Source organism: Lepidochelys kempii, chromosome 2 (genome assembly GCF_965140265.1).
Source record: "Lepidochelys kempii isolate rLepKem1 chromosome 2, rLepKem1.hap2, whole genome shotgun sequence".
Taxonomy (NCBI): domain Eukaryota; kingdom Metazoa; phylum Chordata; order Testudines; family Cheloniidae; genus Lepidochelys; species Lepidochelys kempii.
In genome coordinates this window covers 153,035,067-153,061,256 of record NC_133257.1, presented here as the reverse complement: position 1 = coordinate 153,061,256, position 26,190 = coordinate 153,035,067, and the positions used below count along the sequence as shown (strand labels likewise).

Here is a 26,190-nt window from a genome sequence, read left to right as displayed (position 1 = left end):
AGCTGTGGATAAAGGAATCTATGGGTTTCTGCCTCGTATGACCTTGTTTGACAAAAATCCTTAGCTTTTTGCTTATTTTGTAAATAGTTTTTATTTCTGTTGGTAGTTTTAGGAATTCTGTATAATTTTTAAGGTAATTTACTCATCTTGTTTAGGTGGCCATACTTCTAGTTGTACCTCTATTCCAGGTGTGTCTCTTGCCCAGAATCTTTGAGAAGTTAGATGCCTATTTTGCTCCAGGGTAATGCAAGCCTTGGATGGATGCAAGGTCTGCCAGCTCTTCATACACAGAGTCCCCAAGGAACTTCAAGCTGACACTTAAGGCCTTCTGATTACAGGAGTCTCGAGTTCATCCAAGCGAACCTCAACTCCATCAGCAATGCCTGCCAAGAAATTAGGTTCCTAGGAAGCTACATATCCAACTGTGGAGAAATCAAAGTCCCCTTTCCCAGTCCAGGAGGAGGTTCCAGGACCCAGCTGTTTCCAGGTTATTCCACAACCTCTCTTAGCTCCAAAAGGCAACAAATACCTCAGATGCTGGTGCAGATGCACTGGTTCTGAGGGGAAAACAGGTTTTTGCTGGCACTCTGCTTCTTTGCCACCAGTAGTGGATTACTTGTTACATTTTAAAAATCAAGGATTCTGACATCCCTCAGTGTCAACAAATCTGCAATGTTGGCCTATCCCCCTCCTGTTGAAGGCTTTTCCATCTTCAGCCCATGGAATCCAGGTTCCTGAAAGGGTTGACCAATATCTACTAGTTTAAGTCCCAGTGCCAACACAGGACTTAAACTTCATTCGGATCAGGCTGCTGGGAAGGCCATTTGAACTTTTGTATGAGTGTTCACTGTGCCACTTATCTATAATGGCCTTTCTAGTGGCCATTATTTCAGAACACAAAGTGAGTGAATTGCATGCTTTGATGGCTTGACCCACCACTTACTGTTTTACAAAAACAAAGCAGTACTAAAAGATTATCCTAAGTTCCTCCCAAAGGTGGTGTCAGAGTTCCTCTATGATGTTAGCTTGAGCAGACAGGATTTACAGTACTTATGCCACTCTTCTGCCCATCTTCTGTCTGGGTTGCACTGCTTGCTAGTCTCTCATGAGCATATGAAGAAAGAGAAGTTACTTACGAGTTACTGTGTATCTTTAAGGGGTGCTTCTGCATATTCATACTCTCTATCTCCCCCCTCCCTCAGAATTCTTACACATCTCTGGATTCTGGGGTTCAGAAGAAAAGAACTGAGACTTACACTTACTTCCCTTATCTAGCTTTAAGTCCCCAAACATCTGATGCCTTGAAGCGATGCTTGTACATGGAAGACTGCAGAGCAGGCACCTTCAATCTCATGAGTGTGAACATGCAGAGGCATTCCTCAAAGAACCATAATTACTGGTAAATTCCCCCTTTCTAAGGTATGCTAGTTCAATTAAAAGAATGGACCAAATCCTGCACTATGATCACATGCACAACTACCATGGATTTCCATGGTAGTTATGTGTAATTTGAAGGCCGAGTTTGTCTTAAAGAAACTTATTTCAAAAGCTGTGAATTTAGGTTTAGATGAGCATGGTAAAAGAGCCCAAAGAGATTACTGACCCCTAGACACAACTCCATGTACCCCAAAGAACACATTAAAATGTTCACCATTCCCCATAGGTGTCTTGAAAGTTGGCCAAGATATATACAACCAAATCCTACAGATAAACACGTTGGGACATTACACCACTGAGTTAGTGAAATTGGGCCTGTTTTCAGTTGTTAGACATCCACTTGTTTGGATATGCTGGAATCTGGGCAAACTTTCTTCATTAGCTATGACCTAACTAAAACAGGGAGATTTGAAAGTGAGAATATTTACTGCCTATAAAATTGGAGTTCTCCTAATAATCGGTCGAAAGATGCCTCTTTTGTTTCCTATATTACAGATCACACTATTTTGAAAATAAAAAAGCAAATTTATAGTGCACACTTATCAGATATCATTACAGTATATATTATACAACTTAAAATACATGCCCCTTAAACAGATATCTTTAGAAAGGGAATTAAAGAAAAAAAATCTATATAATTGTTCCCATTACTACCTAGTTTCCTCTTACAAACAGCCTGATCCTGCAAGCCTGTGTTTGGCGCTCCCACTGACTTCAGTAAGAGTTTCTGCAAGCAGATTGGGTTCTTGGTGGAATTTTTCATACATATAATGAACAAGGTCTCACAGAGGGCTTGTCTACACAGTGGGGTAATGCACACAAACATGCTGAACACTGATTTGCTCTGTATAGACCCTGCTGGTGGGCATTAAAGGTTCCCTACTGCACTTTAATGTAGGACCGTTTCAACGGCAGTAAATTACCTTGGCAGGCACCAACTGCATCTACACAGAGCACTTAATGAACAACATGCTAGTGCGCTTTAGAAATCACTGTCATGTAAATGTGTGTTACCCCACCATGTAGGCAAGCCCAGGGATGAACTATTAACAGTTGTCTATTGCAAAATGCAAAAATTTTCTGATTTGGAAATAATTCTGGTAAAACATTGCCATCTTGTATAAATTTTAGCACAAGAAAAATGTAATTATCATTGACAGCATAAAATTTGTGGGCCAAATCACAGGTCCTTTTTTAGTTTTTATTCATTATTTACTTAGGACCTGATTTAAAATCCAGCAGCGTCCATTGAAAACTTCCCACTGACTTCAATGAGTTTTGGATCAGGCCTCATGTCTTTAAATCAGGCAATTACCATCGGTTTCAATACGTGTCACAATATTAACGGTATTATTATACATTATTACCAACATCTAGAGTATACATGTCAGAACATAATACTGAACCTAATAACATCCACACACAAAACCATTATGTTGTCTAATGGCTAAAGTTTCTCACGATGAACAACCAACATCACAAACATAAATATCTAGGGAAACAACATTTAAGTTCTGTTGAAAAACAATACAGCTACTTCACAGCTGCTTATGAAATGCATCATGTTTAGCCAACATATGTAACAAACATCATAAACAAAAATGCAACAAACAACCAATTCTGCTCCTGTAGTGACTGCAGCCTCATCTCTTCTTCATTCTGTTCCTTTCATTTTTCTAGAGAATGATTCTTCAAACTCTGATTCACATCATTAAGGATTCCCATAATTATGCCTCTACATGGCAAAATGCATTCCCCCCCCCTTTATATAAGCTTTTCCTAAATGCATTTTAATGACAGGCTATGACCTCTGTTATCAATCTCTGATAAATTAGTGCAATTTTACAGTTTCATATCAATTCTATCCTCCAATTTTACCTCTGTCCTACCTTTTCCCCTAAAAGAGTGTAAGAACTTTCCATTCTACAGCTGGAGATTCTCAGTTTTGGATGCACAAAACATCACATGGGGGCATATGACAAATGGCAGTGTTCTAATTCCTCTCCTAACCTGCTCAAAAAGGCTTGTGCATGCTGCACTGGAGAATGGAAGAAACAATGTAAACCACATTTTCCATCAGCTGACTGCAGACCCCACAAAAGAGTCTGAGCTCCTATTTTAAATGCAAAAAAGAACCCAACCTTAATTATAGCATCATTGCTGCCCTGTCACACTACATTATTCAGTTGAGTAATTTTTTCAGTAACAATTCCCAGTACAAATGTATTATTATCAGTATTTGCGGTAGGAGGTCACCTGAAGCTCAAAAAGGGAAGTTAGGTAGGAACAGAGGTGAAAGTAAGCCGGTACGCCCCGGTATGGCGTACTGGCAAGAGCCGGTGCACCGTACTGGGTCAGCCCGGCTTCCCCAGGTGGCAATTTAAAGGGCCTGGGGCTCCCAGCAGCGGTTGGAGCCCCAGTCCCTTTAAATTTCCTCCAGAGCCCCGCTGCTGGAGCCCTGGGGTAGTGGCTGCGGGGCTCCGATGGCTATTTAAAGGGCCCAGGGCTCCCCTGCTTCTACCGCCCTGGCCCTTTAAATAGCTGCCAGAGCCCTGGTGTCGCTACTCCAGGGCTCCGGGGGCTATTTAAAGGACCGGGGCAGTAGAAGCAGGGGAGCTGCAGGCCCTTTAAATAGCCTCCAGAGCCCTGGGGTAGCGAGGGCTCCGGGGGCTATTTAAAGGGCCAGGGCTCCAGCTGCCTCTGCCGCCCCAGTCCTTTAAATAGCCGCTGGAGCCCTGCCGCTTCCCCAGGGCTCTGGCAGCTAATTAAAGGATGGGGGCAGTAGCAGAGCCTTGGGCTGCTGCTGCTACCCTGGTGGGGGAAGGAGGGGGGGCACTTATCTTACAGGGTGGGCTGGGGCTGGCTCTGACCCCCTCAGCCCCGCCCCTTCCACCCTAGGCATCGCCCCTTCCAGGGGCCAGAACTGGCCCCAGCATGCCGGTAAGTCACTCGACCTACTTTCACCCCTGGGTAGGAAGGGACAGATTCAAAGAAAGCCTTGAAGGTGGTGACTGGTAGCTTAAATGTAATGCAACAGAAGATGGGAAGCTAGGGTAGGGATTCAAAGGGAATGATGTGATGAAGTCAACAGCCATGGGAGAGGATTTTATTGGCTCAAAATCAATACATTAGTTTTAAAAATAAATGCTTCTGAATGCACTGAACTTGGAAGTATTTCAAATCACATTTTTTTCAAATCTTGCTTTTTCTGAAGTGTCTGGGACCCATTAAATATGTGTTATCTTAGGATAGGTCTACACTGCACACTCCTTATGGCAGCACATAGAGTACATACACTAGACAAACCTCTAGCATGGGTATAAATAGCAGTGTAGACATTAAGGCATTGCTTAGATAAGTAAAAACACCTGAACCCTGTGGGTATGTACCCAACACAGCTCTCTATATGGCCAAGCAGTCCCTTCCCCATCTACATTACGATTTTTAGCAATGTAGTGTCCCGGTGGGAGTCTTTTCCCGCTGCACGGAAAGGCTCTGGCAGTGGGGATAGCAGCACATCAAAATGTGCCCTCCTCTGGGCTGAAAGTGAAAAGTGGGGTGGTGGCACCATTTTGATGGACTCCCAATACTTGTCAAAAACTCCATACATTACACTGCCAGAGGTGAAGATGGTGAACAGGCACATTTTGATGCAGGGCACATTTTGATGTGATGTGATGGGGAAGGCAGCAGGGACTGTATGGGGAGGGTGCTGAGGGCTTGGGTGAAGAAGGAGGTTCTGGGGCATTGTAGATCTGGGGGTGGGGGAGCAGGATAATCAAGGGTGAGCTATGGGGTATGTGTGACGGCTGGGGTAGCAGGTATGCTTCCTGGACAGCAGGATGTGGGAGGTATATATTGGTGGATAAAAGGATTGTGGGGTTAACAGGGACCATGGGGTGGCAGGGCAGCCTTGGGATACCCAGAAGTTGGAGGAAGTAGGTATGGCAGCAGGAGATGCTGTCGATATGGGCAAAGAGAGGGTAATACAAGTGTTGTATAGGGGGATGTATGTATTTGAATGTAAGGGGAAGGGGATTTTGGACAGGGGAGGGCAGAGAAGAATGGTGGGCAAGTGAGTGGGCAGGGATAGTGGGGACTTCAATGAGTGAGGCATAAGGTCTATGGAGGCAGCAGGAAATTGGCAAGGAAGTCTTGGGACACAGAAAGATAGGGACAGAACGGCAGGAACAGCAACAGGCAGCGGTGTGGGTGGAGGCAGAGGCATTTCTGTGGTGGGCGATGGGGTTGGGAGACAGTGGTATGGTGAAAGGAAGACAGGGAGACAAGGGGTGTGTGGAGACAAGCTGCTGTGTGTGGGGGGGAATAGGAGCAAAGAGACTATGTGGGGGATAGATGAGTGAGGGTCAGGTGGAACAAGCACCTGAAATACTCTCCCAGAACTGGTGCGTCACAATGCCAACATAACACAGTTGGAGGTACTAAGACAGGAGTGCCAGAGGTGCCGAGTGACCCTGCAATCAGGCACCATCAGCACAGAGGGACTGGGCTCATCCCACAGCCCGTTTTCCCAAGACTCTTTCCCCCACACATATCATCACTCACCCTGCTCCCTCCCCCATGGCCACACCAAGACTCTTCAGCCAAAAATGGGCCATTTAAGAATTTTTTTCTGAGTCTCACTTGTTTTGTATTCAGATAGTAAGAAAATTATGAATTTTTGTGATTTGAAAATGGACTCGCTTCCAGATGCTAGCACCACATAAGAGGTAGGCTACTTTTACAAACAATTAATAACATAATTTTGGATTGATAGAAAATTCATCAGAATGGTTTCTATCTAAGAGCTCTGGATGTAATACCCCAATCCATATACTGGGTTTGTGCTGCTTGCATGATGACCAGAAACAACAAAGTTAAAAAACTGACACGCTTACCTCTCTGAAAACAAATTTCTGATTTTCAGGAATATTTTGAACACTGTCTTGACACAAGTACATTGTCAAATAGTCAGTCTCGGAATCAACTGCTGCACAGGCTTCAGGCTGCCGGGTGTTGTAACGTATTTCATTATGAGATGTATATTCGAAAAACTGCCAACCCCAGAGAGGAAACAAAGGATTTTACATGTGCAAACAAAAAGCATTTTATTAGAAAAAAGGATGCAGTAAAGGTAACAATTTCCATCTATCAATGTGCTAAAAAGGTCACTTAGAATTGTCTGTTCATTTAGAGTTGGAGAGAAATTCTGTTGAGAGTTTTCATTCCAGGAGTCTTTACTACTAGTACTTACTTTACTTTCTATGGGAAATCAATCCTGCAGCAGTATTATCACCACATATTGTTTCTGGTTGCACCCACAATGTGCTAAATGCTGTACAAACATGAAGGAAAGCAGAGTTCCCTACACTGAAAAAGTTACAAATCTTACAGGTTGATTTAAAAGTTTGATTGTAATGCAATAGTTTTTAACCCATATCATCACTACAGTGGGATGGAGACTAGTTTATAGGTTGAGATTAGGCCTCCATAATTTTAGTGTCACAAATAATGCCATTTTTAATTAAAGAGTTGGTTGCTCATTGAAACATTAAAATGTTCAGTTTGATCAAAAACTTGTTTCCAATTACTGTTTACAGTATGCAAGATGAAGTACATTTCACTACGTCAATTTTCAGGATGATATTCTAAGCAAAATTAGGTACAGTTTCTTTTAAACATAAATAGGATTTTAAGGAAGTTGTGTGGCATTGGTTATTGTGTGATATTCTACAATCCAGTTTTGATTGCATTCCTGAGAAACTCACTTCTTGTGCCAATAAGGCTGAAAACACTGTAATGGTAATAATTGGGGTAATAGAAATTTGCTAGGAATTCTAAAAAAAAAACAAACTTTTTTCCTGCTTTTCCTGGAGCTACAGTGATGTTTATCATGGATTTTTGCCAAAATGTGGACTTCATCAAAGGGGACTGGGGAAGTTTAAATAATTATTTGTATTTAGCATGCTTGTAAATCATCTTGAGCACTATTGTGCATGGATATGAGGGATGTTTAAATTGTTTTAGGGGGACTAAGTTATACTTACTATGGTAAGATAAGAGACTTATCCACCCCAGAAAATATCATACACATTGTTATCAGTGCAGCTGCCCCAGTGTTAAAAACAGTTTAACTGACAGCACAGAAGAGAAAACCATTTACAAAACAGTTTTAGGAAGTATGACTGAGGCTTTATGGAAGCAAACATACCCGAAACAATTGAAAACAGCACCCAGTGTTAATATGTATAAAATATTCTAGTGTAGAAAGATCAGGGAAAGTAATTTAAAAATACTTTTAAAAAGTCACAGAAGAGAACTGCTGGAGGACCACATTTTATCAATCACATAAACTTCCAGAAGCCACATTGCAAGAGCCTAACACTTTGTAACTGACAACTAGAACTTGCCGGAAAATGAAATTTCTGTTCTCTGGGAAATGCTGACTAAAAAAAAAAAGAATTGGAACGAAATGTCGAATTTTCTTATGGAATGAAAACTTTTTATTTGAAATAATAGAAACATTTCATTTTGATAATGCTGAAACATTATAATATAAAATATTAAATATATAATTTTAAAATTAATGTAAACAAGATGAACTGAAACAATAATATTGAAACAAAACATTTTGACATTATTGAAATGAGAAAGTAGAAACTACATTTTGACTCACCCTCCCATAACATTTTGTTGAAATTGACATGTTTTCCAACTAAATGTCTGCATTTTTATAAAACTGCATTTTCTGATGCTAAACTGTTCCACTGAAAAATTTTCAGCCAGCTCTACTTGCAACATGGTTTACACCACTTTTTAAAGAAGGTACCAATCATCTCAAATATATGAATAATGGAAATATCAATAGTCATGATTAGCACACCACACATGCCCATGCAGCAGAGTCAAGTTATATTTCTTGATTTTATTTTTTATTCCCTCATGTTGAGGACACTGAACCCCAGGAGATCAATTTGAACCTGGAAACAAAGGCAGATTTTGAGCTATAAGAGTACCCAGAAAGACTTTGGGTTTTAAGGTATGCTGTGTGGCCTCTAATCACACACAACGAGGGGTGGTAGGTTTGTCACCAAGAGCATATGGCTCCCACTGACAAAGCACTGTCCACACTGGTGCTTTCTGTCCCTGAAACTTTTGTCATTCAGGGAGGTGTTTTTTCACACCCTGAGTGACAGACGTTTTAGTGACAAAAGTGCCAGTGTAGACAAAGCCTTAATCAGCTATTGCTGGGAAAGGAAGAGTGGTGAGGAAACTATCTAGAACAAAGACTGTAGCTTAAGTTAGGTCTTGGCCATTAGAAAGCGTATTTTTACTTTTGTTTGTTTGTAACCATTTCATCCTTTATTCCTTCTACTTGGTACCACCTACCCTATGTCCTTCTGTTAAGAAACTTGTTTTATTTTTTACTGTAAACCAACACAGTGCTATGTTTCAAGGGAGGGGTGTGTTTACCCCAGTTAAGCTGATAAACTGTAATGCACTGACTCTTTAAAAGAGAAATTAACTTAATATCTTCCATGAATGCACAGTGGTAGGGGCTGTGCATTGCAGAGAGACGTCTCTGAGGAGCTCAGGGGCTGGAGTTCACTGATTGTTCAGGCACAGTTTGGGCTGGCAGAGCCTTGAGGAGTTTGCTGGTGAAGAAGACAGACCAGCGGGGAAAGGAGCTGACACACAATCTAATCTCCAGCAAAGTTCACTCTTGCTGAGGCAGAGGTAACACAGTGGCTCACAGCTCTGGGTGCCCCCAACAGCATGTTACAGGAATGAAGGAGGGTTGTGCAAGTTAGGAGATTAGGCAAGGGAAATACATGAGGTATTTTAGTTTGGGTGATGGGGGCAAAGAAGGAAAGGCTTTCTCTAGGATGTGGCAGGGCTCATTAGCTTGGTTAGATAATAAAGTTGGGGATGATGTGTGTGTGTGTGAGATGTGGACTGCTGGTCCCTAACTTATATCTTTCCCTACTTCTTTCTCATAGACTTCCAGCCTCCACTCCTCCATTATTGAAACATTCAGCAAACACTCCCTATCAGTGTGGAACTACTGGGGTGGCTGATGTCCATACTATCCTCCTTCTGTCAGTGGTGTGCACCCTCACCAGGAGTACTTCCATGAGCTGAGAGCCACGGCTCTCAGCTCCCTGCCAGGAGCCCAGCAGTCCCCTTGGCTGTCGGCTCCTAGTCGGGAGTGGGGGTCAGCCACCCGGGCTTCTCAACTCCCTGAGCGGGGAGCCTCTGGTCAGCAGCCCAGCTGGGAGTGGGGAGCCGGGCCCTAGCTACCTGGCTTTCTTGTCAATTTCATGGCTTCTGGAGCCGTGAAACTGACAAGACAGCCAACAGAGGATGTAAGTAACACATCTGTCTACACCCACACTGCATCACCCCAACTACACTGACATAAGCAATATGCCTCTCGTGGAGGTGGAGTTATGATGTCAGTGTAGTAGGGCACTTACATTGGTGGGATACGGCAGTTGTGTGTACACTGACATAATTAGGTCGACATAAGCTGCCTTATGTTCCCTTCTCAGGGACCTGCTCACAAAACCAGAAGGCTTTTACATTCCACCCTTCCACTCCCCATTTGTCTAAAACTGATCAGTTGTGAAACAGTAATGTCCAGCTGAGCCTAATCAGTGCTATCTCTCACCACTGGTTCTTAACCATACTGAGAAAGGCACTGGACTCTTGAGGGTTCGAACCCAAAGGCCAGCTACAACCCGTCACTGTGACAAAACTTCCCAGACTGGAAGTGGTGTTCAGCGTGCTTTCAGACTTGCATCCAAGCAGATTTGGCTCCTACAACTCCAAATAATAATGGATCAGCTACTGCAGTCAACACTGGCCTCACTTCCTTTCCCCAGTGAATCCAAATATCTTCCTTCTATACCCCACTCAGACTGATGCCACCTTCCTTATAACTTTTAGCCCAGTGGTTAGGGTAATTACCTGGGATGTGGGAGATCTGGGTTCAATTTCCCCTCCTGCCTGCGTGGAAAAGAGAGTTGAACTTGGAACTCCCATGCTGCAGAAGAGTGTCCTAGACACAGGTCTATGGGATATTCTGGAGAGGACTCCTAACCTCCTATGTTAATGCTGTTCCATATTATTTTTATAAATAATTAAGTAGTCATTGGAGCAAGGACTTGAACTTGGGAGTCCCACCCCCTTGTGCACCATTAACAAATTCTGGTGACCTCTTCTGTGAGTGCCCCCATGTTTTGGAGCAGGGAGTTGAAATTTGGCAGGGGGTGGCCTGTCTGTTGGGGATGTGCCTTTTACAGTTCCAGTTGACTACATAGGAAGACTGGGAGCCAGCAGGGGGCATTATATTGTGATACCTTCACAACAGAATGAGAGTTAATTTTCTTTTATTTCTAATCAAGAAAAAGAATAATTGCAAAATGTCATCCTGTCACAATAGCCTTTTAAAAGCATGAAAATAATAGTTCTCTCTATTGGTTTTGCCCTTTTACACTGGCATTTTTTTTTCTATTGGAACAAAGCTGAAATTAATATGTTTTTGTTGAAAAACTTTCATTAGAATATGAAAATATACTAAAAAGGAACAGAAACCCCTGACTATAAAATTACTGGATGAGTGCCTTTTGGAGTTCATGCATTCCTATGGATGTGATTATCTCTGATGTCAATCCATGGAAGTAGTCACTTCTTCCTAACAAGAAACTAGCTGACTAAATTATCTGTTTATCTATTTCATTAATCATCTCACTGAACTACTCTTTTGAGACAGTGTGTTGCAGAAGGAGATTGAGTTGTGGAACAAGAAAAGGGATGACATTCAATGTGCTTAAAATCTAAGATGTGCCTAACCTCACCCAAATCCCTTGGCTTTATGATGTATGACTACACCCCCACCCTTCATCTGTCTTTATATTCAGGGCAGGGACTGTTTCCTGTCTTTAGAAGGTACCCACACATTTTGGCCTCTGCTGCAGCCTAAACAACCAATACTATTAAATACTAATACTGATAATATAGCTACTTGTAATAAATCTTACTGCCACATGATAAATCATAGCAGGAACAACTCTGTTCTCAATTAAATTCAATGGAAGTTTGGGATGCCACCCCCCCCAAAAAAAAGAAGGTAAAATGAATTCTGTATTGAAAGTTTCCCCTTGAAAATAGGTTTGCTCATACCCCTTTATATTTTAATTTTCTTCATAGTCAGACAGTTTCCAGAAGTTTACAAAGGTTACTGGTAAACTGCATGACCTTCCTCAACTCTGGTGCTCCTCTGAAACTATTTATCCTTCTTGGAATAACGTGTCCCTGTTCACCTCCCCAAACCCAGCCACCTGCTCAAGTTTTCTAGTCCCTCCTGCCATACATTTACATTCCTCTACTTTTCAATCACACACCTAGATATTTTACCACCCCTTCCACAATGGGCACACCGTACCTCCTCAGTCCTGGAAGGAACCAGAAAACATACCAGGATGGCTGATACACCAATATATCAGAAAGAGTGCTGGCATGTGGAGACACCAATCAGTCCTCATTAAGCTATGCGAAACCCCAGCATTAAAAGACTACTTACTCAAATATCTTAAGTTATTACAGTCCTGGAACCCTGCAACACTTTCAGAAAGTTAAGGTCTCATGACTGTATGTAGACAGACTAAAACTGTACACAAAACTAAAGCAATTTTTGTACTTGGTATTTCAAACTATGAGATGTATGGTGAGGCTAACAGGCTTCAAACCTAGAAAGCAAAAACCAAAGCTGAGAAAGGATCAGGTTCTCAGGGAGTTTAGAAGAAACACCTTTACCCAGGAGGGCAATTAATATGTATATATTAAAGTTAGACAAGTGTTCAGATGAGAACACATTTTAAAAGGTACAACTGCTTGACAGATGAGGGGAGACTTAGATGGGTCAACATGGCCTAGTTATCTTCCAAATGTAACTTAGAACTGTGAAAACCTGACTTCAGTTTTCTGTTGGACACAAGAAAGTTAACAGAATCTCATGGAGGAACCAAAAAGAAGAATGGTGCTGGCTAAGATCACATTGCAGTGGCCACATGTCCCCTCAGAAATACTGTGGAGCATTTTTACTTTGTATCCTACATCCTAAGACAGTTAATCATAACATTCGTCATAACTAAAGTAAAAAACAAATCTTACCTGATTTTGTCCCATACCATGGCATGGATATAATATGATTCTGTGCCCTGTTACTTCATGTTCATTTGGAGGGTTATAATCAAAGCAGTAATTTGCCATTCCTCTGTTTTGCAGCTAAATAAGACAAAAGAACATATTAAAGCATCAGCCTGAAGTAGATACATTTGTGTCACTTCATACCCCATGTTGTATTATAGGCTTCCCATTCGCAGCTCTGAACCCTGGTAGAGCTGGTTTCACTGAATCAGGGCCTGGCAACAATAGACCTGATAGAGGTGACTTGGTAAAACTGAACCTGATAATAGTGGACCAGAGTAGACGTCGTGCAGCTGGCTTTGCTGAACCAGAACCTGGCAGCAGCAGACCTGGTGGCAGCAACTTTGACAGACTGGATTGGAGCAGACCTGCTATTGCGGACTTGATTGGACTGGGCCATGCCTGGCAGAAGTGTATGGGAGGCACTCACTTGGATTGCCACATAATCTAACTGGATTCCTGAGTCAGATTTAGGTAAGTGGGGACTGTGTCCCCTTTGCCCCCAGCAAACTAGCCAATTAACCACTGAGCCCGGGAAGTCTGCCATACCTCCATAGTTTTTTTTTCTCTCTTTTTGGTCATTTCATTTTTTTTTGGTTCTTTAAATAGAGATTTATTTCATTTTTCAAAAAAAAAAAAAAAAAAGGACTCTCACGTGCTTACAGAGTGGAGAAAAACCCTGTGAAGACAACTAGTATTTAGGATTTAAGTTCCTAAAATCTGCATGTGGATACAATTTCAATGGCGACTTGAACCAATGTTTTATTTATTTTTAAAGAGATGACTAATCATCGTGTTGAACCCGGCCTTTCTTACTGCTATTGACACTTGCAGAAAGATTACATTATGTGTTTTTTTAATTAAAAAATATTCCACAGGCAAATCAATAAGGACTTCCAATTAATAAAAATATCAAGTTACTTGAAAACTAGTTGAACCAGGGCATAATAATAATTTTAAAATGTATACGTTTTGCACAGTCACATATTTCCCACTGAAACGAATGTTGAAACAAAACAACGTCTGTAAATAAACATTAAAGCTAAATGCCTTTTACCTGAATCCTACTATGTCGCATATAAAAGAATAAAACAGGCAGGTTTAGTGTCCCTAATGACTACTGAAGGTGTAATATTGCTTCTTCTCAAGTACTAGGTGATAATTATATCCATAGTTTCCGGTGCAGAGAATGAATAGACATGAATAAATTAGGACAAATCAAAGTAAAACAAGTGAAAGGGTATTCCACAAATATTTTTCTTTACTTTTGTTTTCCTCCACTTTTACCTACTACCAATTTCCTCTTTCCACTTTTTTTGTATCCATTTGCACTGTAATACTTTTAGCCTCAAGAACACTCCTTGCACACCCTTCTCCAGATGTTTCTCACCATTCTGGTGAGTGCATTAACACCATTAACCAACATGCGACTAAACAATAAGTGTGATTTTGAATTATGATAGATCTCTAGATGAGCAGCTGTAAACCTTGCAGTTTAGTGGTGCTTTCCAGAGCTAAAGGAAGTCTCCCTGGCTTCCTTTTTATTGTAGAGTGGCTTGGTTTGAAGGCAGTTGCATTAGAACCTATTCTATCTCTTTTGTAAATTATTATAGTTTGACCAAGAGAAATTTTGATTTACATTTAACACTAGTAAAGGGCTACATACAAAAATAGAAAAGTAAAATTGAGCAAAGCTTGAAACAACTATAAAAATTACAACCCTCCCACCAACACTTGCACCCAATACTTATAATATCTGATATGAAGGAATATCAGATTGAAGTTATGCTGAATTATAAATGATGATAATTTTCTTACATAAACTAAAACAATAAATGGGTTTCTCTTGCCCTCAATAACTGACTTCAGAGTTGGAGGTGCTACTCAGAAATCTAATTGTGTTGCCACACTGGCCATTTATTCCAATGGGAAGATCAACTGAGTCAAATATTCACCGCAGCTGTCACTCCCCAGATGACCGCTCCAAGCAAAGACGTCACCAAGACTGCATCAGACCAGCATAAATATTCTCCTGCCTATACTCCATTAAACATCACAATGATTATCTCCCAATTTAAGTTAGCCATGTGTATTCTACAATATTATTGACTTTTAGGCACAACACTATTTTGTGTCTGTGTGCATAAGTTAATTACAAACCAAATTACTGCACATACATACAACTCTTTCTTTGTATGCTGTAGACAAAGTAGACATAAAGGAGAGGAAAATTTAAACAGGGTTCTGAAACTGCAAACTCAAAAGAAAAAAACACTGTATAAAAGATGCCTAATTATCTCAAATTTCAATTCAGAACAACTTTTTATGTAGTATTTATGCTTCATCGTTGTGTCATCTCATCTTTGTGTCCCCTGCACACATACTTTTGTTGTGCAGACAAACTTCTAACATATAGTGCTAGTACCTAAGCCTGACTATAACTGGATCTCTTATTTTGTGAACTCAGGAATTTTCTAATGTCATTTTACAGCCATAAAGTAGGCCTTTTAGAGATCTAAGAACCTGATATATGGGTACAACCAGGTGCTAAGCACCTAAATGATGCAAGGTGCACCTGCAGATATTTGCACCCATAAACTGCAGACACAAAAATAAAGGTTTAAAAACCATTTATGCATGAATTCACCAGTCTCTTGTTCCAAGGCTGGAACAGATGAGAGAGGGTTTGTGAAAACACTATCTTCTCCCATTAACTGAAGAAGACAGTTTGCTTTGTGCTGACAAAAATAGTACCATAATAATATCCATTCATTCATGTAATCTCTCGTAATATTTTTTTCCAACACATATCAAACAAGCTTGAATCATGCAAGAAGAGTTAAAGTAAGAGTATAAACAGAAACTTAGTATGGGATTTTAAATTTGTCTGTGACTTACCTTAATATTTTAGTAGAATGCTGCATTAAAGAAAATAAAAACAAGAAAATATTTGTTCTCCTTATGAAGTGTTTAGTTCAGCTCATAAAAGTTGTCAATAATTCTGTCCATGCAGGATTTCTGATTCTTTCTTTGCCTACATAATTTTTTGTCTTCCATGCTGTGTATTCTGTAACCACAGTCAGTCACCATTCCCTTTGGAGGTTGGGGATAGGTAATAAACTGCAATTGTTAAAATATTCTGAAATATTAGGGACCATTTCTGACAGGAAGACAGGACAGAATTTTCAAAAAGTGCTCAACATTGGCTCATTGTCACTTGGAGAGGAGTTAGACTTCTGACACCTATTGCTTTTGAAAATCTCCCTCCGAAAATCATAGGCTAACTGTGTTTGTGCCCTTCGACTTCCACAAAGCCTAACAGATTTCAAAGAAGTAGGGATGGAGAGCAGGGTTTCTTGTCTGGATCTGTATTAACAACCTATAACCTGTTTGTTGCCTTTTGATATTATCACTACAGATCCCCACAGTGATAAAAGAAGTGATAAACACCAAGGAGGTAGGACAGACGCAGCTCTCTTACCTAAAGAATGACTGGAAGTCTGCTTTCCTGAACTGGACATCGGACCTCAAGGTGAGATCAACAGTAATGCTGGGCTAAGGTATGGACTGAGCACCACGCATCGGCTCTGCAAATCTCTACAATAGTGATTTTCTGAAGGCATACCTGTGACACAGAGACCCCTGGGCAAAGGGTCCCCTGTTCTTTGCAAACATCTCTCACCTTAGATCTGACAAACTAACTACACCAAACACATATTACAGGATATTTATCCATAAAGGGCAACATGTGAAGTATCTACAGAAAGCTTGTAACTTGTCAAGATTCATTATCATTGAGAGAGTTGTGTATGGGTAATATTTAAGAAATAATGTATTTATACTGAAAGTATGTTTTATGGACTTAGAGTAAAAATTAGTCACCATTAGTCAATATGTTTCAGTGATGGCCCACTCCAGCAAGAGGGAGTTGTCACCCCTGCCTAGTCAGCTGGTGAGGTAAGGCAAGGTTCTGTTGTCTACCCTTGCCATATCCCAGAGCAAGCAATGAAAACCATCTAAGACAACAGCAAACACTGAAACCATTTGGACACAAAAAGGGACATTATAGCAGGCAGGAGATCACCCTGGCTATGAAGAAAGACAAAAGACTGTTTCAGTATAACAGAATGTAGAGAAATGCACTCTGGGTCCATTCACTGAGGAAACCCCTTAAGGAGTGGGGGGTTTTAATGAACGTTTGTATTCTGGTTCTTGTGAAACCAGACGGCTCTGCAAACAAATGAATTTTGTGGTGAAATCAATAGTTACCTTTCCTATCTAACAAATAGGCTAAGTGTAGATCAGTATTCCCTTTAATTTTGTATGTCCATGTGCAGAATGAGTTTTGTTATGTGCACCAATATGGAGGTGATGTGAGGTGGGGGTGGAGCCGAGGGGTTCGGAGTGTGGGAGGGAGTTCAGGGCTGGGACAGAGGATTGGGGTGTGAGGGTGTGAGGGCTCTGGCTGGGGTGCAGGCTGTCCCGGGGGCTGCAGCGGGGAGAGAGGACTCCCCCCAGCCCTCTCTCGTCGCAGCAGCTCGGGGCCGGGTGAGAGGTGCCTCTCTCCAGCCACGGCAGCTCCAGCGGGCCTGGACCGGGCCGAGGGAGGGGCTCCTCTCCCTGGCAGCTCTGGAGGCGCTGGGCCGGGCCAGGGGACCTGTGCATCCCTAAAGAGCCTGCTGCATGGCTGCGCAGCTGACAGGAAACTTAGGTGTAGACCCATATCACATTGTATGATTTTGTTTTGTGTTGTGCCCAGTTGTTTCCATCACTTTCTCCCACTTCCATTTAAATCGGGGTGGGCAAACTTTTTGTCCCAAGGGCCACATCTGGGTGGGAAAATTGTATGTAGGGCTGGGGCAGGGAGTTGGGGTGCAGGAGGGGTTGCGGGGTGTGGGAGCGGGTATGTTGTGCAGGAAGGGGCTCGGAGCAAAGGGCTTGGGTGCGGGGTGCTGGAGGGGGCTCAGGACAGGGCGTTGGGGTGCAATACGGGTTCAGGCCCTGGCCCGGAGCTCCGGGGTGGCAGTGGGGCTAAGGCAGGCTCCCTGACTGTCCTGGCCCTGCCCCGCTTCCGGAAGTGGCCAGCATGTCTGGCAGTAGCTCCTGGGGGTGGGGTGGGGCAGGCGGCTCCGCCATGCTCTGCCCTCGCCTGTGGGTACCACCCCTGAAGCTCCCATTGGCCATGGTTCCCCATTCCCAGTCAATGGGAGCTTCGAGGGGTGGTGCCTGCAGGTGAGGGCAGCACACAGAGCCCTCTGTCCCCTCCCCCGCACCCAGAGGCCGCAGGGACGTGGTGCCGACCACTTCCGGGAGCGGGGCGGGGAGCTGGCTTTAGCCCTGCTGCACCATGGGGCTGGCAATCCTGTGGGCTGGATTGAAAGCCGACGAGCTGGATCCAGCACGTGGGCTGTAGTTTGCCTTCCCCTGAGTTAGATCTTTATCTTTTCTTAAATAAACCTACTTTTGTTTTATAAGTGCTCACAAGCGATGTGACTTCCAGGAGTGGTGATGTAAAGTAAAAAAGGTAAAATGGGGTATCCTGCACCTTTGGGTGCAGAAAGGATGTTGAATTTATGTGAGTAGCCAGTTTCAGGGGCTGGATAGCACAAGGGAATGATTCAAAAGGACATGGAGATTGGGGTGCACTTATTGTTAACTTGCAAAGCAAAGTCAGGGCTGGCATAGCCCTGGGAAGAGTTCTTGAGCGGCTGAAAGGCTGATGGTGTCAGGTAGCTAACACCCAGCTACCACAAGAAAGGCTCCCTCTTGCTGGAGGCAAGGGGTAACAAGTAACTCTCAGTCTGGGTGCCTCGAGAACAATCACAGTACCTTAGAAGCAGACTTGGGGCTTGTAAAAGGCACCCTGAGACCTTCAAGGACTTGTGTGCTTGCTAACTCATATTCAAAAATATTACATATCTTAATTCACTTATCTCCACGTTGGGAGAGGATCTCATTCTATAAGCCTGTCACCACAAACTACGAATTATCTGGATGATTTACAAAATCACTTAGTTACTATCTTGACAGAACAAACTCTTAGTGTGTACGATGTGTTCCCTGACTTCTCCTAGCAAGGAATACGGTTTGAGGAGGAAAACCTGACAAATTTAAATTCTCTGGATTACTACTGTAGATAGAACTTTGAGCAAAATCCTGAAGATCATATAATCAAAGTCACGCTAAAGAAAGCCTGACATTGGCTGGAAATCTTGTTGAACTTAATTTTGAAAACTGACCTTTCGTGGATTTGATTTAGACTGTTTTGAATTTGCCCAAGATTGCCTTGCTTTTGAGTTAAGATTGTTTGGGATGATATACCCAACTGGAACGCTCTGGAAGAACTGCTACATACAGTCTGTAAATTTTCCATGAATTACAGTATAAAACCCAGATTAACCTGGGAAATGAGAAACTAGTGCTTTTCTTCATTTTTGTCAGGTTTCTTTTATTTAGTATGGTTTGATTTCTTTGTCTTGTTTTATTTTCCATTCCAAGTTAAAAAGTTTTGGTTTTCAACCAGGAAGCCTAGCCAATCATAGGTTTGGTTTTGCCTGCTCATCTGATGCTTTTTATACCAGTTACTGTCATTGGGGGATGTGAGGGAAGAGACTTAATCCATTAACAGGACCTAGCCTCCGTTCCGGTCTTTCTGGATGGACCAGGAACTAGGCTTACTACAGAAAGAATTATGACTTTCGTCTCAAACTGAAAATAACTACTATCAACCTATCCTTAAAAGAATGCTCCTAGTCTCCCCTCCCCCTTTCCTTTTCCTATCTTCTATTTTATATGTGTGCACACATTTGTTTGCAGAAACTGTCCTTACAAAGCAGTCAGTTTTTTGTCAGTAAACAGAGAAAACTTTGCTTGTAAATAAATTGAGAAAGCTTTGGTTGTAAGATCACTAGCATTTACCTCATGTAAGAAACATGATTAAAAAACAAAGCTCATTTTTGTATCTTGCAGTTTTTCCTGCATGCTTAGTTTAACAGCATGGGAAGGTTACCATCGCATACATTTATTGAGAAATTATGCCTGAGATCATTAAAAAGAACCCTAAAACACAGCATTTACTGGAGTCAGGCACATAGCAACCGTTCGCAATAATTAATACCATTTTTGTTAGCAGCTGAATTTCTTCATTCGTTAGTTCCATCAGAATTTTACTGAATGCAATCTCATAAAAATTTCCTTTTCAAATTGCCTATTATGTTTTTGGTTATATTTTTTTCTCTGATTTTGTTTCACCTTCACCTTTTAATGAGAGAGACTGGCACATCTTCTGTCATGTAGATCAATGCAAACAAATTATTTGGCTTCTTTGCAAGCTCTTTAACCTTTGACTGATCCTTTCACTTGTTTCTAATCTAGCAGAACAAGATTTTCTTCTTCTGAAATATTTAAAGAATTTATTATCTTTGTATATGTGGTTATTTGTTCTTTAACATTTTTATCATCAGTCTACAGTCTTGATCCTGCAGAACTCTGAAGTCAATGGGAGTTTTGTATGAAAGAGGATATTAGCAATAGAGATAGTACAGACTCTCAAAGTGAGGTTCTGTTTTGAAAAGGGACTGGAATTGCAGGATTTAACAGTTACTGTCTCAATGCTTTTGATCAACTGTGCTCATTTTACCAGAAAAAAAGCTATTTTTTTCCAGTTCTGCAACTCAAACCTGTGCTCCTCAGTAGTTCTGCATGAGTCTGGAAGAAATGGATGAGACTGCTTTGGACTGGCTGTATTCTTTCCTTGTTCAGAGGTCCCAAAGGATTGTATTGGACAATTGCTGATCAACTCCAAGTGCTCTTTCATATGGAGTACTGTAAAGTTCCAACATATCACCTCTTTTGTTCAGTATGTAATGGGTCTGTATGACACTGTATCACACAGGAACACCGTGCACCCCCATGTTCATCCTTATAATATGATTGTGTTGTATCCAATGCAAAGTTTGTCATGTCGGTTGTCTTTGGAAGGCTCATGATGCACTGAGCATTATTGTTATAGTAATGTTATAGGTTGTAATTTCATGTATATAGTTATGAGGCTGAAAATGTATCCTTATGTCTTAAAACAAGACCAGGCAAAACTCTCCAGGAACAGAGGGGCAGTTCACAGCTCATCAGGCCATGTATGGGACAAACCCTGCCCAGCCTCACAGGAACAAAGGAGGCTGGCCTAGGCAGCAACAAAGGATCTGTTGGAATCTCGAGTGAATCACCCCCCTTCCTTTGGTCAGTTTGGGACTACAATGAGGTAATGCTCACCCGACTCTGAAGGGGAGGGCATAGACAAGAGGGAAGAAAGAACATGATAAAAGGGAGAGACATTTGCCATGCTCTTCCTCTCTCTCTCACCTCCATCTACAGACATCACCACCAAGCGACTGAAGCGCTGATCAAAGGGGAGAGCCTGGCTGAAAGGCAACCAGCCAGCCTGTGGTGAAAAGCGTCTAAGTTTATAAGGGCACTGAAAGTGTAAAGATCAGTTTTGAATGTGTTTTGCTTTTATTTCATTTGTCCAAATCTGACTTGTTGTGGTTTGACTTATAATCACGTAAAATCTATCTTTTGTAGCTAATAAATTAGTTTATTCTACCTGAATCAGTGCGTTTGGTTTGAAGTGTGTCAGACTCCCCTTGGGATAACAAGCCTGGTGCATATCAATTTGTTTGTTAAATTGACGAACTCATATAAGCTCGCAGCGTCCAGTGGGCATAACTGGACACTGCAAAATGGAGATTCCTAGGGTTGTGGCTGGGACCGGAGATATTCGGTTGAACAACCCAAGCAGCGGCTGGCCAAAAGTGCTCATTCACGTAGCTGGGAGCAGCTTACATGCCAGAGGCTGTGTGTGAACATCCTGGGAGTGGGGGTTCTCATAGCAGAGCAGGGTAAGGCTGGCTCCCAGAGCTGAGGATTGGAGTGGCCTAGCAGATCACCGGTCCAGATAACACCAGGGGAATGTCACAGTCTGTTAGGGGAGTGAATGAGGAGACTTGGGCTATGGTGTTTTCAGTACACTGACAACACACAGCTTTATTTCTCCACTGAGAAAAATCCAGTAGAGGCAGTTAAGTGACTAATCCAGCACTTGGCAGTATTAAAGCATGTTAGGTCAGTCTGGCTCAGTCAGGACAAGACTTAGGTGATGTTGGTTGCCTGAAATTAAAAACCAGCAGTGTCAGAACTTGCTCTAGGAAGGGCCCGAGATTATAAACTTGGGGTAACCACAGCTACACTTAGAAGACCAGGTGACATTTAGGATCATTTACTTGTCCATGCCTGGCCAGAAGGGTACAGCCTTATCTTTCAGATTTTTTGCAGTGTAGATGTACCCCTGAGTGTCTTAAACAGCACATGACACCTGTGCTCAAGTGTTAGTATGTCAAAACTAACATAACATAAACTAACAAAACTAACATAAAGTCCCAAAGGGTCTGGGACCAGATATCTGAAGGATGACTACCGCCCACCGCTCCCCATGACAGAGCACTACAGTTGTGATCACTAGAGGTGCTCATGCTTGACATAACAGAGAGGGGACAGCTGGCTGAGTATTCTCCATAAGGCCCCCAGGGCTCTGGAATATCTTCCTAAAACTGGCCCCAAACAGTTCAGATTTGTCAGCTTTAATGGCATGCTTTGGAGCCCTTTTGAGGGAAGTTCAGAAATTGAGCTGCTATTTGGTGTACTGGATTATTAGTATTTTTTACATTAAGGATTGCTGCTTGGTAGAAGGAGTGATACTAACTGAGGTGTGTATTACTGATAATCAACAAAATGCTCAGCTGATTGGTGTGGGTGCTTTTTATTGCTACAAATAAAAATAAAATTCTAAAAAAAATCATTAATAGAAAAAGAAGAGTTTTATTTCTTGACTATTAGTCTAATCTGTTATGTGTTCATATACGTTTAAAAGCACTTTATTCCTGTTTTCAAGTTCAAAACTAAAAACATAGCCCCAAGCCCCAACAAATGCTTTTTTTCCTTATCTGTAATCTTTTAAGAAATGTTGAAAGCCATACTCAATATCCCCATTGGCCCACATAAGACTTAATTTTGAGCTGCAATTTATGGCAGGTTTTGGTCTTAACCATACTATTTTACTTTATATTAAATTTCTAATACCCCCAAATTTTAGTGTCTACCAAGTCTAATTAAATTCTACCAAAATCAATGTTTTCTGGAATAATAATATCAGGTACATCTTTATCTTCCATATTTAACTCATAAAAGAGAGGAGAGAGTGACTTAGGGAGACACTTTCCAGAGACCAGTGAAGCATGTTGCTTACCATTCCAAAGAAGCCAGCTCTGTCTTCAGGTACATGAAGTTCAGGGTAAATATTCTCCAAGAACCATTTAAAGTCTTTACATTTGAGCTTCTCTCGAAGCAGCCTCCTTTCTGTCACATCTCCATAGGGCTCCTACAATAAAATAAAATACAATAGAAGAATAAGAACAGGTGCTTTCTGTTAGATTAGCAATATAGACTATTAGGAAACTGATCCTGCAGTGCTTTCCCAGGGAAAAAAAAACTCCCATTGCTGGGCCCTGGATTTGGTTTCATTATTATTAAATTTATTAATATTTTAACAACAACAGTTCTTTCAAACACAGTGCAAATTGAATTCTTTTTTAAAAAAATCTGTTTAAAGTGAGAACATATTAGCAAATTCACAGTTAAGGCTCTTTGACTGGATATTTGAATGTCTTGATAACAGTGCATGAATTTAAGTTAAGAGTGCTAAATTATTCTCACCATCCATTTGCAAAATCCTCTCTAAAGACATCATTAAACTTAAATGTGTTTAAAAGTTTGGAAAGTCTCAGTTAAGGTTGCCTTTGAATGTATATCTTGTGAATTAGTAAATTGAATAAAAGAAAACTAAGTTTAAAAATGGAACCTTAAATCTGCTAAAGAAAGCACCACTCAAACTTTTCACTTGCTACAGATTCAAATAGAGCGCACATCATTTCTTCAAATCTGTCTTCAAAATCCACTTCCTTCCGTAGTCCAAGGGTTCTCAACCTGTGGTCACAAACTCATTTGCAATCCCCAGGTTTCCCAGAGGCCACCTTCCTTTTCCTCTGCCCCTTTCTTATCCTTTCATTAAAACAAAAGTAAGTTTCTATCCTCTCGTTACATCATTTCCACAAATAAGACAGAGTCTGGGAGGCTTATGAAATTACTTTGTCCTCTGTAGACAAAAGGCAAGGGCCCTACGCACATCCAAGGACTACCACATCATCTCTTGCCTATTCATGCATGAAATACAGTTAAGTGGATACTTGACTGATGTGAAAGTAAGACACTACCTTAAGAATAAATACTGGGTGAAGTCTCATGAATATTTTATCCTTCTGGAAAACTGTATGGTGAGAGGTGTCAGCCAGGAACCCTCCTAACTCCCCTATTCTTAAAACTAGAACTGTTACCTTTATGGAAAGGTGTATCAAAAAGCAAGATGCCAGAGGCTCAAATACTGCCCTTGTCTGAGTTGATAAAACCAGGTTCAAGATTTGGCTGGTACAAGATTTGGAGGGAAGACCCTAACTAAGCCTTTCAGGAAGCGAGATGGGGTAAAACCTTCCTTTTCATGAGGCACAAACCTGGCTTATCTCTGCCTACTACGCTCAGTGGCAGCTGATAATACCAGAGTGTTGGGAGGCCGATATGAGAATAGTTAGTCCGTGCCTTTTTTAGATATGAAATACCTCTTTTCAGCCTGCTTGGATACTGGTGGAACCATCTGCCAAAGTGTCCTGGTGGGTTCAAGGATAGCCTTGTTAATAGGAAGCTCAACTCTTCTTGAACTCAAGCTACATACGATGTTCTGCAGTCTGTGCAGGGCTTCCTGGATTTCTTCCAGGGAAATCTGTGGTGTCTCTGCCACCCTTTTAAGCAAGTTCTGGAAAGCCTTAGGATCATCAGGATATGGCTGAAGTCACCTTCTCTTCAGAGAAGAGCAGCAGCCAGTGGGGGTGGGGTGGAGGCCTTGGAGCTTGACAGAGTCAAACTCAAGGGGCTGCTCCTACCTTCTTCAGGCCAACATACATGTCCTCACAATCAGAAGTTTTCCCTGGTCTCAAGGACCTCTCCATGAGGTATCTTTGGAGCAGGAACTTCCTCAGCTGTTTTGTCCTTCTTGGAGATGACTTGCAGATACTTCACCTGGATGAGACATGAGTTTCCTCCAGGCAGTACAGACTGGCATCGTGGTAGTCTGTGATCAGGAAGGGTTTGTGGCAGTTGATAAAGTTTTTGAAGCCAGGAATTCTTCCTTGGGGGACTCTCCCCACTACTGTCAAAGAACGGGGGTATGGTGGGGAAATACAGGAATCCCTCTCCGACCCAGAGGAGGATCCCAAATCTTAAGGGACAGAACCCCAAATATCCATCCTAACTATACTAAATAGCTAAACTATTACAAATTATTTACAGGAAAAAGTTGAAGAAGCCAGTGTGAACACTGCAGCTCCATCTGAAACCACAAGTGGTAAGAAGGAACTAAAATGGCAGCTGTCTGGCAGCCCCCTTTATTTATAACTTCGGTGCAGAGCACAAGAAGAGCAGGGGCACATACTCAGACCAGATAGACTCTGCTAGGAAAATTTCTGCAGTCCTTGATGCATGGCGCAAATGCGTAAACCTGAAGTGCACTACACCTAGGGACCAGCACTTGAAGAACCACCACTGCATTCCAAGCCATTCTGACACATCGTTCAATTCACTGGGAAGCCGAGGTGCCAGCAGACTGGGAAAAAAAATCAATCAAACAAGCACAAAAAGCAAACAGGATGTACTTGATAAGGTTGTAAAAGTTGAGAACTTTATTAAAAGGTAAGCCCACAAATGCACATCTCTTCACTATTTTCTGAGAAGAAATAGGCACTCTACATTGGCAGCTCCTCCCTCTTCCATACTCAGGTTTGTTGGTTTCATGTGGAAAAGTTCTGAACCACTTGTCTGAGATCTGATAAGATGCAAGGATTTTACTTGCTGCATGTGACTTTTCCCTTGCTGAATACTTCACTGATTAGCAATGGCTTACTCTGAATACTTTCCTCCCTGGTCAGATCACAATATGAGTTGTCATCCTAGAGTCTGAGACTCCCAGGAAGGTAGCAAACAGGTGTCAGGGGTCACAACCACCCTCTCGTCCCCACTGCTAAATGGGAGGAAGACCTGAGATACAGACAGACTGACTCTAACAGATAGAACAATGTGATGTTAATACCGGTGGAGCCATAGCACTATCCATAGTTAAGATTCTCCCAAAGATTTAGTTTCAGTGGAAGTGTTCAACTTTCACCAAAACTGTTTTGATTAAGATAACTTTAAAATGCCAATAGTATTTTGTGAAGTGTTTGAATTTTCATGTTCAAGTTGAAAAAAACATGGCTAATATGAGCTTAGATGTATCTGTTCCCAAATTCCAAATGGCTAGCACGTGTAGATGGGGACAGCGAGGGTGCCCCATCACCCAATGCCCCCTTTCTCTCCTAAGCAAGGCCCACTATTTCCTATTGCATG

The 26,190-nt window shown here is 41.8% G+C and overlaps 1 protein-coding gene across 1 annotated transcript in view; it reads right to left on the bottom strand.

Moving 5' to 3' along the window:
- Nucleotides 1-26,190, bottom strand: part of GALNT12 (polypeptide N-acetylgalactosaminyltransferase 12) — an 87,156-nt gene that overhangs the window by 1,980 nt on the left and 58,986 nt on the right. Inside the window, exons 7-9 of the mRNA XM_073332463.1 lie at nt 22,949-23,080; nt 12,613-12,726; nt 6,336-6,491 (exon numbers count right to left, since the gene is read on the bottom strand). Coding sequence (XP_073188564.1) covers nt 6,336-6,491; nt 12,613-12,726; nt 22,949-23,080 — 402 coding nt within the window. The remainder of the gene's footprint in view (nt 1-6,335; nt 6,492-12,612; nt 12,727-22,948; nt 23,081-26,190) is intronic.